Source organism: Tympanuchus pallidicinctus, unplaced genomic scaffold, assembly GCF_026119805.1.
Source record: "Tympanuchus pallidicinctus isolate F22 unplaced genomic scaffold, pur_lepc_1.0 scaffold31, whole genome shotgun sequence".
Lineage (NCBI taxonomy): Eukaryota > Metazoa > Chordata > Aves > Galliformes > Phasianidae > Tympanuchus > Tympanuchus pallidicinctus.
The window spans coordinates 3,558,690-3,574,962 of record NW_026294749.1 but is presented as its reverse complement, the minus strand read 5'-3'; the positions used below and the strand labels follow the sequence as shown (position 1 = coordinate 3,574,962).

The following is a 16,273-nucleotide window of genomic DNA, read 5'->3' as shown; positions in this document are numbered from 1 at the left end:
CCAGGCCACCTGCTAACTGCTGTGCAGCAGCATGAGCTCTGTCTGCTCCCTAGTGGTGGCACTGCTTCCCTGTTCTCAGAGCGTGCTGCTTTCTTTTTTTTTTCTTCCCATTTTCATATTTGCAATACAGTCAGACATGAAAAAACCAAGCACTCACCAACATCTATTTTCAGTCGTTCTCCTGCCAGTTTCTGAGGGCAGGGTAAAGTAATGCTTGTTCTAATTACTGCCATGATGTGGAAAAACTGTATTTTTTTTCCCTTCCAAACGTGAAGCTGCTTGCCTTGTAGTGACAGAGCTGCCTTTGTTGCCTTTTCCCGCTTCCTTTCAGCCTCTCCGATGTCCTTCTGCAGCTGCTTTGAAGGATCACCTCAGGTCCCCTTGCTCACTGAGATGCAGTGTAGCTGTAGCAAGTGCTGATGTGAGCGAGCCAACTTGGAGAGCAGCTCACCATGTGTTCAGGAGGGAAGTTGTGCAGAGCACCCATGTGAGCCTGTTAATGAAGCTGCAGGAAGGCTGCTTGCACAAGGGGCGCATTCAGCGAGGTTTCTAAATTGCCATTGGAAAGCTGGCAAGGTTTTAATTAGGGCTTTTGCAGTATTTGGGGAAAATTCACTCTTGTCTATGAAAAGAGCTTCACCAGGTCTGGAGAAATAGAAGGTACATGCAGGAATTTTTGTCCTAAGGAGCGTTTTTTGAAACCCGCACATCTCTGCCACCGGGCCTGACCTCCCTGTGCAGGAGAGGGCGCCTTGGGAAGGGCGTGCTGCAGCTCTGTGGGATGCAGCTAAGGGGACAGCCGTGGGTGACAGCCCGGAGGTCTCGGTGTTCCTGCCACAGAAACAGGTCTGCATATGTCAGCAGTGTCATCAGGCAGGATGGGGCAGCTTTGACCACGTGGCTGGGTGTGCACAGGGTTTGGAGAGGCTTCAGGGAAGGTAAGGTGTTGCTAGAGGGGCTGCTTGCATAACCCAGAGTTGAAATGGCACAGAATGCAGCCAGTGCAAACATTTCCATTCTTGTGATGGGGTGATGGAAGAGGCTGGTTTCACACTTCAGGGTTCTTTTTGAGCTTTAACGCCTTTTCCCTCTTTTTTGGTGCTTGTGTGTATGAGCTAGTACTCTGGCACGTTGCTTTAATAAATAAGCATTTGTGCCATAAAGAATATCCTGAAGTTCCGTATTTATAATTTAAGCATTTAGCTGTATTCACCTTTTTGTCACTCCTTGATGCACAGCACGTGAATACACAAGGAAAGCAAGAGTGAGGTGAGGCACCTGCCTCATGGCGAGTCAGGAAGAGGTCTCAGAAATGAATCCCTGAACTCTTGATTTATTCTCCTATTTCAACCACTTGCTGTGTTATCTTTTTTTTTCCTGAAAATGATTCATGTTGGTACAACACCAGTGCACGTAGAGGTTCCAGCCCCAACACATTTTATAGGAAATATATTTCAGCACTCAGTGCTTGGTACAACAGAGTGAGGCAATGGTCTGTGAAGCCTCATCTCCTGCCTCCGCTGGCCATTGCTGCCAGATCCTTTGGGGACAGCCAAAACAGGCTTCTGTGCCTACCACTTCTTGTGTGTTTTGTCTAAGCAGGATGCTAAGCAAAATCTGGTTTGTCCTTATTAAATACGAGAGCACTTGGAATGTTTTAGAGGGCTGGCCCCATACTTGCACAATACAGCTGCTCTTCTGCTTATGTAGGTGCAGTTATGTGGGTGTGAAAAGATACTTGGGTAAGTATGATTATTCCCCCCCCTCATAGCAGCAGATAGGCAGTAATTATCTACAACAGCAAAGCAACACAGCTTTATTTTATTTTATTTTTGCACAGCACAAAAGCTGTGAGCAAACAGCCCTGCCTCAGAGATTTCAGAGTCCATGTGCCCAAGTTGCTTGCCCAGTAAGGCAGCCAGGGGCCAAGGGTCGTTGAAGTGCTTTTCCAGCACAGACGTGTGGGGCTGTGCTCTCACCTCTGCTGTGTTCACAGGGGCGGAGGGCTGGGGCTGGTCCTGGCCAGTGCGGGTTTTGGCCGCCTGACCGCCCCCATCATGGAGCTGCACAACCAGAAAGGCTACTTCCTGCACCACGTCATCTTTGCCTGCTGTACGCTCATCTGCATCATCTGCATCCTGCTGCTGCCGGAGAGCAAGAATCAGAACCTGCCTGAGAACATCCCGGATGGGGAGCACTACACCAGGCAGCCCCTCCTGCCTCACAAGAAGGGCGAGCAGCCCCTGCTCCTGACAAACTCTGAACTCAAGGACTACTCGGGCCTTCACGACTCAGCAACTGTGAGCGATGGCATCTCTGAGAACACCACTGCCAACGGGATGAAGTCTATGTAACTGGGTGGATTTTCTCTTTTTTTGTTTGTTTGTTTCTTTGGTGTTTGTTTTGTCTTGGTTTTTTTTTTTTTTCCCCCTTCTCCCATTCCTTTTGTATTTTATTTGATGCTGTTGTGCAGGAGGAACAGCACTTTGGGCAAAGGTGTTTTGCACAGGTTTTACGAACCAGTGATGGAGCAGATGCAGACTTGGGGGAATTCAACTCTGTTGCTGAAGCAACTTGTAGGAATCAACTGTTGTGCAGATCGCTCTTGAAAAAATTATGGGGGAAAATACTCATCTGAGAAAAGACCTGGCTGGAGGTAGCCCTTCAGAACTCTTTTTTCCTGCCATTAAATATGTATATTTATTTTGATTTATTCTCAAGAAGCACTTTATTTCCTTTTCCTTTCATAGATCACAAAAATGAAGCCATCTTATTATAAGAGGTGCAGCCATTCCAAGAAAGAAACCATGGGGGGGGGGGGTTGTTTTTTGTTTTGTTTTTGTGTTCCTTTAAAGGAAGGAGGTATCACTGCAAAGTTGAATCGACTGAAACTTTGACTTGTGCAACATTCTTCTGCCTGTGTAGAAAGGCAAAGTGCCCAGGTTGCCTGCTGTGTTTGTATACACCAAAAAAAAAAAAAAGAAGAAACAAAGCAAAACCTGTTGTGACTCAAATTCTGACTGCATTTTAGGCAGCTTGTAGGTTTTTTTATAGCCCATGTGCATTTAAAAGTTACTTTCTAAATTAGAACGGGTTGTTTTTTTTTTCACCAAATGCATTGAAGAAAATCCTACCCAAACAGGCTGATTTTTCAGTAAGAATCAGCTTTACACATTTTAAGTCTGTTAGCCTATTTTAGACTGTTCCTGCTGGTGTTTAATACTAACGTAGATGTAAATGATTTGACCAATGATGCAAAAATTAGTTTTGCCAAGAATGGCTTTAATTACTGGGAAGTCCTGAATCTACAACTGACTGCTCCAGAAGAGCACAGACCAGCAGTAACAAAAAGCAAGGAGTGTTGGCTACAGTCTGTACTTTTATTTCCCAAGGCAGTGTGGCTGCGATTGCCGCTCCTGGGAAATGAGCGTTCTGGCATTGCCCTGCCTGTGTTTAGAACCAGAGGTTTTGTTACCAATTTAAGGGGACAGAGTGTTTAAGTGACTATCAAAAAGGAAAGAATGGATAGCCTGTGAATGATTTAATGTCTGTTGGCCATCTCGGGAGTTCTTGAAATGTTTAGTGGTTCTGATCCATGAATACATTGTGAGCCCACCTGTACCTCCCCCCTTTCCCAACTGCTTTTGTAGGATTTTCTTCCAGGAAAAAAAGGAAAAAAAAAGAAAAATAAGAATTGGGTCAATCCCACTCTGCTACACTAAAGAAAGTGAACATCCGAATTGTCACGTACTGTATGGATAGCACGTCCATCACGGCCACTTGACGTCCTTCCTCCGGACTCCAAACCAACTCCTTGCATTGGCCATCGGCTTTTGATTCTCGCTGTGTGATGACTGTGAGGATCCAGTTCAATGCAAGGACACTGTAAACAAACAGCTTTCTTGCACTGTCATTAACCTCTCTCCTCTCCCTCCCTCTTTTCCACTCAGGCCATCCATTTGTGATTGCGCAGTAGTGCAGACGTTTGAACAAACAGAGCAGCAGGATGTTGATGTTGTATTGCGTGTCCATATGATTGCCACTTTGTTTGATGTACATCTTGCGTTTGCAAGCACGGAAAGCATTTGTTTGCGCTTTCCTCCTCTACCTGCCCTCCCCCTTCCTCCTTTGCTGTATATATATTGTCTACTAACTACTGAACCTAACAATTTCCGTCCTCCACTAGGCTGCTGATGTCCTCTTCCAGTCCCCAGTAAATCAGAGAGGTGCTGCCACAGCAGGCACTGAGGTGCACAGCACAGCTCAGATAAAGAGCAGGAGGACAGGTAGACCTGCAGAAGCGACAGAGTTTGTCGTGTTCAGAATAGCAATGTTGTCCTAAAGCTACTAATTTTTGTACAGAGGATGTGGACATTTGGGTTCTTCCTGAGCCCGGTACAAAACACTGGACCAGTTGATGCTGATTTTGCCCAAAATTACACTACTGTTTTTTCATCTTTGCTAGACTTGCTGTGACGGCAAGAGCCTGATCTTCCTTACACCAAAGTTTTATTGCCCAGCTTGAGAGTGGCCGTTTCCCTCTTTCTGTTCTGTGCTGACTTCCACGATCTGTGCTCACCTAAGGAAAACCCAAGGCCTTTCAAGTCCGCACAGTATCCACGTGCCAAATTTGTGCAATACCTCTCACCTTCAGCATAAGAATTCTGTGGCAAGCCACATGCACTGGGGGGAAGAAGTGGGTTCACAAGGGAAATTGAGGAGGCAGAACAAGTTTGAAGGGAATAGCAAAGGTCTCCGTGTGTGCACTCAAGCTGCGGTACGGCTCTTGGAGCCCCTTCCCACAGCTGGCTGCTTCCAGCACCGTCAGCGGTCCCGGTGTGCTCACCGCTGGTGTCCACAGCGCTTTATCGTTTCCTATCGTGGTGTTTGCTCTCTGAGGACAGGCAGGCCCAGGGAAGAGAATGCTCGTTTAAACATATCAACGTTTATGTAATGAACACAAGGTGACAGGAATATTTGGCGCTTTTTGTTGTTGTTAATTCTTTAAAAAGTGATGTGAATTACTGCAGGCTTTTTTTGTCTGCCTGTAGACAGATACTCGGTACTGATCTAAAACGTGGGGAGTCCCAGCTTCTCAGGCCAGTTTGGCCCTCCGCCTCGGTCACGATAATAGAACACAAGATCGGTAGCTCATTTTGCACCTTCTCCTGAAAGGATGAACAGTTCTGTGTGCTTTCTTCTGTTTTTGTTTCCTTCTCCCCACACTCGTGTAGCTGGAAGGCTTTTCTTAAGCTTCTCTGGTGTGGGAGAGCTCGGCGGAGCAGTGGCGGGCCACAGGCAGACACTCGGTGCCTCATCACTCAGCTGTGGGCTCCTCCTCCCGCTCCTCTGCAGCCACGGCCAGGAGCTGCTCTTCTGCAACGGCCGTTTCTGGCCACCACAGGAAGCGCTCCGAGTTGTCCTGTCCACGTCAGCCCTTTTCTGCGAGCCTTTGGTAACCCCTAAGCCCATCCATGATTTTTTCCTTCTGGCTTACCATTCAAGGGCTTTCTTCCTTCTTTCCCGTTTTAAAGAAAAACGTGAAAGTGGCATTATGCTTCATCTTTGTTGTCTTTCCTTTTAAGGTTTCCGTAATGCTTGTGTCTGACACAAGCAGTGCCTGACACACTACAGACAGATACAGACAGCATGGAGAAAGCTGTCATCTGTTTGGAGGTGTTTTCTGGCACCTGTGAGCGGGTTCTGTCTGATTTACCTTGCAATTTCGGTGAGCACGCTTGTTGTATGGTTGTTGGTTTTGTTTTGTTTTGCTTTAATGGAAGTATTTTGCTTAACTGTTGCCACTTCCTGGAGCCAAACACTAAAGGTCACCAAATTGGAAGCAGAAGTGCCATTAAATGAACTCTGTGAATGTCAAGTCAAGTTGCGCCTGTAGCTGGCACATAAGACAACACTATTAAGTGTGGGATCATCTCCCCCACTGTAACTTTTTTTAAGAAAAATGACAAACCTCATTTTAAATGTATTGTGTAAAATGTTTTGGGAAAGGAGTAACAGTGTGTCGTGTGTGGGTGAGACTTCCCTCCCCATTGCGGTTTCTGATGAAATTTTAAAGAATCGTGTTACTGTATGTTTTGATCATGAATAGTCTGGTGGTGCTTCCTCATAGCACAAGCTTAAATCGAGTACTGAAAACAGTCTTACAAGCTAAGTGTCTGCATGATGTTACATCCGTTGTACCTACTGAGAAACTTTGTATGTAAATGTACAGAATAAAAAGATGTTGTCCCATCCGTTTGCCTTCCGTGGTCTGTCTCCCTCACCGTGACTTTTGATCCTCCACAAACAGAATGAACCGATTTTAATTCAGGCTAATTAAATCCACACGTTGATTTGCAACTAATTATCCTTTGCATTCAGTCACTGAAGAACAGCTGACTGCTTCCCGGGCTATATAAATTAAAATCGCTTCCAACAGCTGCTTTTGCTGCCGTGATCCTGAACTGCAGCCAAGCATTGGTGGCTGTGCCTACCAGGTAAGAACGGGCCCAGTGCTGCCACATGGAACGTGCAGTGCTGATAGCAGGTCTGCAGCCATGGACGTTGCAGCTTCTTCAGACAACTGGAGACTGGCTGTAATCCAACAGCACTCACCAATCTTTGGTGAACCTGGAGTTTTCAATTGCATCAGAAGTTTGAGTCAGGGCTCAACTTGCAATAAAAAAGAAAAATACTCCATTTGCCCATTAGGTTGCTGTGCTCAGTGTTCCTAAAATCGCTGTGAAGAGTAGGTACTGCTCAACAGCACAGCGTGTATTGACAGCTATAAACAGTCATTACACCAGTGGCTCTGTGGTGTGTTTTGGGGTTTGGGGTTTTTTTCACACAGTTAATTTTAATCTGCCTCTTTTGTTGAACAAAACAGCAGGGGGATTTGCGTTTGAAAGGATATCCTAGCAAGAAGCAAGTCTAGATCTGTAGCAACAGAATGCCTAGCAGTGGTGGGGGTATTGACTGCTCTGATTTTTCCAATGAGTACGTTCAATTTGTACACATGATGTTTTCCTAGCAGCTGGCAGACTTACCCACTGCTCCAGAAGTCAAGCTGTGCTTTTTCCCTCTACGTCGCTGTCAGGGTTATACAGAAAACCCTTTGTGAAAGCCTCCCAGCGTCCAGAAGATGGAAGGAAATTCAGTGTTTAGTGCTAGTATAGCAGCAACTAAGATGACAGAGCAAGGTAATGTTCGTTGTATTTTACAGCTGTTGAATATAAAAAACAAGTGGTTTCATTCTAATAGTCCCCATTTCAGCTATTACCATCATTTTCCTCTGAAGCAAGAGACAGTGCTCTCTGGTACCCTCACAGGTGTTCATACAAACAACTAAAAGCTGCTCTGCCACGTTCAAGTTGCTTCAACTTGGCACTGCTTTCCCAGCAGAGGAAGCAGGCCAGACATTGTATGTGCTTCTGCAGCGATGTCCTTACAGGGCAGCACCTTTCTACTCGACCAACCTGTCCCCAGCTTGGCAGGGTAGCAAATCTGAGGTAAAAAAATTCCAGGTCCAACTGTATTTAGGTCAGCTACATTTAATAACAAATGCAAATTCAACCAATGCAATACAAAACAAGCACACTGCTTAATGGCAGTGTGAAAACTGCACTCAGTTCTTCTGAAACAAAAACTTCCAGTTATTTTACAATGATGCAAAGTCAAAACTTCTCAGGAAAAGCCATCATTTCTTCCTTGATCCTGTTTTCTATGAGTAAGGTGAAACTGCTGTCTGTGTTTGGCAGATTGTAGCTGACAAATACCTGTTTTTTGGTCTTCTTGGCTAAAACACAGAACAAAATATTCAGGCATAGTTTACTCCGTTACAAAAGCCATGGAGATACTCAAGCATTCATTCTACAAAACGATCATGAAGAGGCCCACCAGACCGTTCTCTACTTCCCGCATACCAGGGCCCAGCTGTAAAGCACCCAGCACATGGACAAAGCTCTGCACATTGCTAGAGTGGGCAATGTAATCCCACCTGGTGACTGTGAATGAGTTTTTGGAGTGATGAAAAAGCCACCAGTTGCTGCAAAACCTCCCCATGCTTTTTGTGCATTTTGGACACTTCTTGAATATAGGATAGTGGAAGGGAAACAACAGACCAAGCTGAAACTGCATCACTGGCACTTGGTTCATGAAAAACACAGAGGGAGAGTCAACAAGAAACTGATCAGACCACAATTAGCAAAGTTCTTTTTTTTTCATTATCAACATCCCAAAAAGGCTCCCAAAGCTGTGCATTGTGTTTGTCAAAGCCTGCTGTCAGTGGCTGTGTTTCCTCTACTCTTCACTCCATGAACATCAGAATTTCTGGGCTACTGCACTGGTAACTACCTGGAGACAGGTGCTATAAAATTAAGAGCTGTCATCCATCACAGAACTAATTAACAGTGACAAAACCAATGCCCACTGGGGCAGGAAAACTTAATTATCAGAGTAGAACAGATAATACAAAGAAGCATTTTATAAATAAAATGGAATTCTACTTAGATATTAGCTTTGTGATATCGCTGTTTTGTAACTCCCTTAATAGATGGCTAAAGCTCAACTATTGAAGCACCATAGGGAAAAACAGACACTGGGTTTAAAATAGTTGCATGAAATAAAAGACAAAAGTGGTATTTAGGTCACACCACATTCATGACAGGAGTAAGCTGGGAGCTGCCCGTCCAAAGGAGAAATCAAGAGTGTTCCACTCAGTATTCAAAAACATCATCTGAAATCTAAAAACTGAAAATAAGGACACCAGAAGGTGTAATATCTCAGTCCTTCTTCAGTTGGAAAGTTAATTTCAGAAAACCAATATATGTTTATAATCATATTTTAACACACACACATATATATAATGTAGCTTAACTACTCCTTTGAGCCATTTTCTTTATGCAAACCTGTTTATTGCCATTTTCCATTCTACCAGCTCACCCGCTTAGCATGGAGAGGCTACACATACACAAAGATTTCTCTAGAAGGGGGCTCCTCCAGCTCACAGGGAACAATCTTCTAGGATACAGGTTTCTCAACAGGTTACATGCATCTCGTGTTAGAGAGTGGAGGCAGAGCATGGAGGTAGGCTGTGGGAAGCAGTCTGTGCACCCAGCACAGATAGAAATAGGTATGTAGGAATGGGAATGCTGCAAATGTTCTCTCATCAGTGGAGGGAAAAAAATAAGGGAAAAGACAGAGCCAGAACACGAAATGCAGCTGTTTGGGCTAGGAAGTCGATCAGACATAAAGAAAACAGTGGGAGGATGTGCACACACTGACTATGGCAACACCAAAACTCCTGCCCCAGAAAAGGGAACCTGGCACTGCAGGAACAAAGCACAGGGGATGGAACACAGCTGGGAAGCAGAAGAAATAATACTATTTGCCTCCAGGTGGCATCGTGCGCTACTTAAACGAGTGCCTGCCAACAGCAGAATGGAAATAGCACATAAACGTGGTGACAGCACAGAGAAAAAGAAGTTACTGCCTGCCTGAAGTGTTCCGAGGTGACAGGATGGGTAAGAAGGCTGCCTCAGCTACGGGGCAGGCTGGGATCAAACAGCCATCTCTGTTATTGCAGAAGCTGTGGGAGTACAGAGGATTTATTTCCCTGGAGGAAAGCTCAATGCCAGCCAAAGCGATGCTTGGCATTTCTGCTCAGGGCAGAGCTCACATCTTGCTGCACAGCCCATGGAACAAAGAAGGCACAGAGAGGCTTGACAATAATTTTACACTGATTTCAGTGTAAAACAGCTTTGGACTGAGTGTCCACAAGCACACTTGGCCTACGTTACATTGCTGGGCTGACAAAAGTAAGCCTAGAAACCAGGGTGTGAAATTTCAAAAAGATTCAATTCTCTATGCAAAGCCCCATTAGCCATTCTGATCAGCAAGCACGTAATTAGTCAAAGCCAGAAGTGTGTCACTGACTTTCTCTTTCCAACCCAAAGTGAAAAAGGTCGCCAGGTCTTCCTCAGTAGGGTGTTCCTTGGGCTGGAAACTACAAGTGAGAAGACAATTTATTAAGAACATAGGTGAGGGCTACCAGGGGGGAAAACTGCAGCTGTGAGCTGAGCCAGACAGGAACACTGACCAAAACACCAGCTGGGCATGGGAAGCTTAAAATAAAATAATAACAGGTACTGCAGGCACACAAAGAGAAGGAAGGGATGAAGGTGTGTTATGCTGAGAGGATCAAGAATAACTGATATCCCAGCAGCAAGCTCTTGGTAACAAAGATAAGGACAATGCACTAACTACACATAAAGAAATCATGTTATACAGCACCCCATAGAATTACCAGTGACGATGGAGATGCCTAAACCTGGTAAGAGAAAGAGCTGCCATCAGGGGAGGCTACAGCAGTAACTGGTAAAAGACAAGTTATTATGATGAGGAAAGGACACCAGTGATGGTTGTCCAAGACTAGCCCTGTCGAACAACCCTTTTTTATGTAGGTGTTGGGCCACAAAGAAGTAGGGGCAGGCTCATGGACCTGCCTGGTGCTACAAACTCTTGACACAGTGCCCGTGATCAAGATCCAGCTTGTGAGGAAGAATTACACAACTTTTTTCAAATGAAATGACAGAAGCAAGTAGAAAGCAAGCAGTGCATCATCCTGCATCTAACACTCAGTATGAAGCACATCAGCAGTCACCAGCCAGTGAGCTCCAATAACCTGCACAAGGCTGCTGTTGAAGCTAAGCAGGTGCTAGGTGAATTGACAGGATGTGCTGTTACAGGAGGCATGCTAGGGGATGGAGGCATGCATTTGGGTTACTGCACACATTGGCATTGTGCTGTGGGTACACCAGGATGCTCTAACAGAGGCTGGAGACCTTAAGGACACAGTTTAATGGTCATGGTAGCGATGGGTTGAAGGTTGGACTTGATGATCTCAGAGGTTTTTTCCAACCTCAATGATTCTATGGTTACATGAAGGGGACAACCCTGGAGGTGTGCCTTATGTGGTGCAGGGGCAGAGCAAGCGCTGGCACCTGTGAGACAGCTTGGGGCTCACCAGGGCAGATTGTGGGCGCTAACCAGTGAGAAATGTGACAGAGTTTGGTGCAATCACCTTCAGCATTGGGTGCAGTTTGGCCACTACAATACAGTGAGAACATAAAGCTATGAGAGAGTATCCAAAGAAGGGCTATGGAAACAGGAGTGGTCTGCAGGGCAAGGGGTACGAAGCGTGACTGAGGTCCCTGGGTTTGTTCAGCCCAGAGCAGAGGAGCTGAGGGGAGGCCCGATGGCGTCTGCAGCTCCTCACAGGGAGCGGAGGGGCAGCGCTGAGCTCTGCTGTGTGTGACAGCGACAGGGCTGAGGGAACGGCATGGAGCTGCGTCAGGGGAGGGCAGCTGGGGGTTAGGAAAGGGTCTGCAGCAGAAGGCGATGGGCATGGAACGGGCTGCACAGGGCAGTGGGCACGGCCCCGAGTGCCGGAGTTTAAGAAGTGTTCGGAGCAGGACTCGATGGCTCCTGTGGGCATCTTCCAACTCGGGATGTCCCGTCTCTCCGCGGTGCTACGGCCGCCCCCCCGAAGCACTGCTTTCCCGGCAGGAAGGCGGCCCGCCCCGCCCCACACGAGGCGCCCCCACAGCCCCCAGCCCTACCCCAGGGCTACAGCTCTGTCCCGCAGCCCCGCACGTACCCAGGCGCTGGGCCAGGCAGGCGGAGGCGGTGTCGGAGGGGTCCCCAAGCAGCGAGGTGGACACGGGCACGCTGTCCTGCGGGCAAAGCACAGCGTGGGTTGAGCCGCGGATCGGCACGAGGCGGGGCGGGGACACAGACACACACAACATCGATACACGCTCGCTCGCTCGCACACTCACCCGGGGGCTGCACATAGCCACGGCCAGGCTGGACAGGGCGGGCGCGGCGCCCACCCAGAGGAAGAGCGAGTCCTGCAGCCGCATGGCGTGGAAGTGCACCCGCTGCTCGCCCAATTGCCCGCTGAAATCGTGCAGATCGATGCAGCCCGGCGCTGCATCACTGCCTGCGGCCTCCATCAACTCGGCCAGGCCGCGGCGGGACCGGGGGGCGGCACCGCGCGGAGCTCCGCCCAGGCAGCGGCGGGACGGGACGGGACGGGACGGGGCGGGGCGGGGCGGGAGCGGCCATGGCGGCGCGGGGCGGCCGCCAAAATGGTGGCTTCAAAATGGCGGTTGCGGAGGGTGGGTTTGGCGTCCTCGTTTCTGAAGCGGCACCCGCCAGGCTCGGCGGGTCTGCCTCGCTAGAGGGAATGAGGCAGGCGAGTGGCGGAGCTGCGCTGGGAGGGGCTGAGTGCTGTTTGCGGGCTGCTGGTGGGCTCTGAGCTCTTCTCTTTGTGTCGCGCTCATCTTTGTGCTTCTGGTAGCTACGAGTTTGCGTTCAGAAAGGAGGAAAAAAAAAAAAAAAAAGAGGAAAAAGCGGGCGCTGTGTAGCGTTTTTCGCAGGAGCTGCACGGGTGGTGGTGGTGGTGGTGGTGAGGTGCCGGTGGCAGCACCTGCGGGTGGGGGAGGTTTGCCAGTGGGGAAAAGAGCCGCGTGGGGCACAGTTAGGTTGGGCTGCGTTGAGCCTCTGCTGAGCCTTGCTTTCCATCAGCATAAGGGAAGTGAGGGTGAAAGGCAGGCGTGCTGGGCCTTGCAGACATTTATTCCCATAGGTAAATCTTTTTCTGGGTGCCCTGAGCCAGTTTCTCTGCTACATTAGGCCAGAGCCGGCTCTGTGCGCTCCTAGTGGAGGCTCTGATCTAGTGGAGCTTCTGCCCAGCGTGCCTCTCCTGCTGGGTAGGAATTGAGGCAGCAGTCCTCTTGTTTCTCCCTTGGTGTTACAACACCGAGTGTAGGTCTCTTCTCTTGCTCACAAGGCTGCCTCCAGGCTTGTTCCTCCCTCAGCACATTCTGTTCTCCTCAGAGTCATCTCAAAGGTAAAGAGCACTGGTAGCTTTCCCTGGGATCCTGAGACCTCCAGAACCCTTTAAAGCAAGTCCTTAAAGGGTTTAGAGTGCCCTTAGGGGGCCCTTCTGCATGTATGCAGTTCTACATATATAATGTCTTTTGTGAAATACAGCTGTGCCTGTAGATCACACTGGGTCCATGTTCAAGCTCAGAAGAGTATTCACCTGGCAAGTAAATGGAGGGTGAGCATGCTGGTTTGCCACACAATCGTGAAGGGTGAGAGGAAATGTGCAGAACCAGACCATCAAGTGTGAAACATGTTCTAATTACAGCGTTGCGAGGCTGTCAGAGCCCCTGCAAAACCAGAGGAGAGCATGATCCAGCAGCACAGGAAACCTCTTGCATTCCTTTTAACATGCTGATCTCTGTTTTGTAGCTGTGAAAGCTGAGCCGATTGTCATCCGTCTGTTCTGTCAGGTACAAGGCCAGGATGAACATCAACTGCAGTGAGGCATCTGATAGAAAATCAATGATAAAGCAAGGATACTGTAGCAAAAAGCGCTGCATATGTATACAGGGATGTATTTATGTTGCTGATGTGATGAGGTCCTAGCCCCAGGAGTGTGGTTTAAAGGCATGCACTTCTATTCTTCCTGTTCTTCTCCAGAAGTAATGTTGCCCATGGGAACGACTGAATCCTACACGCTGAATCTGCAGCCCACCTTTTCCCTCTAAACCATGAGTAAATCTCCTTCCTGATAACTTAAGGGCTAACGGATGTAAAGCACGCGATTATGAACTGGGATGTTGCTGAAAGAAGCAAATATTTTCATAGAATCACAGACTCCTTTGGGTTGGAAAGGGCTCTGAAAGGTCATCTAGTCCAACTCCCCTGCAGTGAACAGGGACACCTACAGATAGATCAGGCTGCTCAGAGCTCCAGCCAGCTTAGCACTGTATCTCTCCAGGGATGGGGCATCCTCATCTCTGAACTATTCCAGTGCCTCGCCACACTTATCATACAAAAAAGAAACAACAAACCTTCTTTATATCCAGTCTAAAACTTCCCTCTTTTAGTTTGAAGTCATTTCCCCTTGTCGTATTACAAGGGACCCTGCTAAAGTGTCCGTCCCTTCTTTTCAATAGCCCCCCTTGTGTTAGGGCTCTAAAGGGCCTTGACTGAAGAATGATCCAGGGATGAAATAAAGTATCCTGACAGTTTTAAGGGAACTGATGCTTGTTGCAGGAGCTGCAAATATCTTGTTTTGTAGAGAGAGCTGACCTTGGCAGTTTATCTTGTTTTTGCAAAGACCTGTTTTGCAAGCAGGTGTTCCACTTGGGCTCTCTATCACATGTTGTCCACGCGGGTACAGAGCGCAAATGGAAAAAAACCTGCAGACCCCAGGGAGAATAAAAAGCAGGAGAGAGGCTGTGGTGGGAGAGAGAGGAAAAGTGCACCTTGAAGCAGGAGACCTGTTCTTTCTTTCTCCTTTTGATGGTTTGCCATCTCTCAAGAGTCAGTAAGTAATAGTGCACTTGCGTAGGGAGTTTCTGCTGCCTGTTTATGAGGATTATCTAAAATGGCTGCCCGTGTATGTATGAGTGTGTGTGTGCTGAGTAAAACCCATAACCCTCTGTGCTGCTCTCAGTGCATAGTTTGCTTGCCTCTGCTGCTGAAAAATCCTGTCTCTCAGATCCAAACGTACCCTGGAACACCCCTTTAGGTACTGAAAGGCCACTATCAGGTCTCCCCATAGCCTTCTCTTCTCCAGGCTGAACAGCCCCAGCTCTCTCATCCTGTCCTCGTGCAGGAGGTGTTCCACCCCTTGGATCATTTTTGTGTCGCTCCTCTGAACGTACACCAGCAGTGTCCACATTTCTCCTATACTGAGGTCTCCACATCTGAACACAGTACTTCAGGTGATGTCTCACCAACGCAAGGAGAGGGGCAGGATCACCTCCCTCAACTTGCTGGCTGTGCTTCTTTGGATGCTGCCCAGTTGGCTTTCTGGGCTGTGAGGTCACATTGCTGGCTCTTGTCTAGCTTGTCATCCACCAGTACCCCCAAGTCCTTTTTTGTCAGGGCTGTGCTCCATTCTTTCATTCCCCAGCTTGAACTGTTAGCAGCAGTTTTCATGAGCCAGGTGCAAGACCTTGCACTTGGCATTGCTGAACCTCGTGAGGCTCTCCTGGGCTCACTGGTTGAGCCTGTCAAGGTTCCTCTGGATGGCATGTCAACTGCACTAAACAGTTTGGTGTCATTCACAAGCTTGGTGAGAGTACTCTGGATTCCACTGTCAATTGGTGAAGATATTACAGAGTGTCAGTCCCAGCCTGACCCCTTAGGGACACAACTTGTCACCGATCCCACAGTTTTCTTCTGCAGCAATAAGGTGTGCATTTGACACATGAGAAAAGCAGTTGACCATTAACGTGTATCAGGTGAAGACTGCCTCAGAATATTCCAGGTTTCTCAATTTGTTGTCTTTTTGCAGAGGAATAAATGGCTGTTATAGTAAGCCAAAGGAAACCTTCGATCTGCTCCATCCAGTGAGTCTAGCGGTACCAGGATGTTGCAACTGGTGCAGCTCTGGGCTTCCAGGGTCCCTACCTTGCTCTGAATATTGAACTTCCTTTCATCTAACTGGCCATACCCCTGCTCGAATGTTTGGTCTAATGGAGGGCAGCACAAGCAGGCGAGAAAGGGAGAAGTGCTTCTGCTTCTACCATGCAGTTGCTGCGACAAACTAAAGCAATGTTAGGTGGAGCCGCCCTGGTCCTGCTTCCTAGGCCTTGTCAGATGTGTTGATGAGTCAGTGTGGGGAGCTAAGCTGACCAAAGCTGTTCCTTCTGGTTAGCAAGTTAAGCTCCTTGAGGAAGGCGAGCTGAGGGAGAGGAGGCAGCAGCAACAAGCAAGAGGTGTTCAGCTGTGATGGGAAACTGCTCCTGGGCCACCCAAACATAATCACGGTCCTTTGTTCACCCAAAGTCTCAAAATATCTGTACCAACCATTGTCCAGCCTCATTTTGTGGTCCCAGAAAGAAGGCCAAAAGAGAATTCAAGCTGAATTTCAGGAGTTGTAAGGGGAGTGCACTGAACTCCAACTATGAATTACATGATCCAAAGCAATATCAAGGTCAATTCCTCTTGAAAAGCTCACATCTGAGAAAGCATATGTAAGCAAATGTAAAATCTAGACGACAAGCAATTACATGTTTATTATAATGTTAGCAGAACTGCTCTAAGAACCCCCCGGTGCCAGGATCTTAGGTGCATCTGAGGATTCCTGGATAGGTATCACTGAAGGAAATCCAGTTCCTGACTTGCTAAGGACTTAAGGTAGCAGCTCTTCCCCTGGGGGAAAGTCTCTTCTTTTCATGGGGTTGGT

At 47.8% G+C, this 16,273-nt stretch overlaps 2 protein-coding genes across 4 annotated transcripts in view; one reads left to right on the top strand and one right to left on the bottom strand.

The window, feature by feature from the left end:
• Positions 1 to 6,254, top strand: part of SLC22A23 (solute carrier family 22 member 23) — a 97,656-nt gene extending 91,402 nt beyond the window's left edge. For both annotated transcript variants that reach the window (XM_052697580.1, XM_052697579.1), the window contains one exon: positions 1,997 to 6,254. In XM_052697580.1, coding sequence (XP_052553540.1) covers positions 1,997 to 2,354 — 358 coding nt within the window. In that variant the 3' untranslated portion in view covers positions 2,355 to 6,254. The remainder of the gene's footprint in view (positions 1 to 1,996) is intronic.
• Positions 6,255 to 7,534: 1,280 nt separating this feature from the next.
• On the bottom strand, positions 7,535 to 12,076 carry PSMG4 (proteasome assembly chaperone 4). Of its 2 annotated transcripts, none has more exons than XM_052697601.1 (3): positions 11,838 to 12,071; positions 11,657 to 11,732; positions 7,535 to 7,795 (listed from the first exon to the last, which is right to left on the bottom strand). In XM_052697601.1, exons 1-3 carry the CDS (start codon positions 12,012 to 12,014, stop codon positions 7,674 to 7,676), a joined length of 375 nt encoding a protein of 124 aa, XP_052553561.1. In that variant the 5' UTR covers positions 12,015 to 12,071; the 3' UTR covers positions 7,535 to 7,673. The 2 variants fall into 2 exon arrangements, with proteins under 2 accessions (XP_052553561.1, XP_052553562.1); XM_052697602.1 differs by having other exon boundaries at positions 7,679 to 10,003; positions 11,838 to 12,076.
• Positions 12,077 to 16,273: the final 4,197 nt, after the last annotated feature.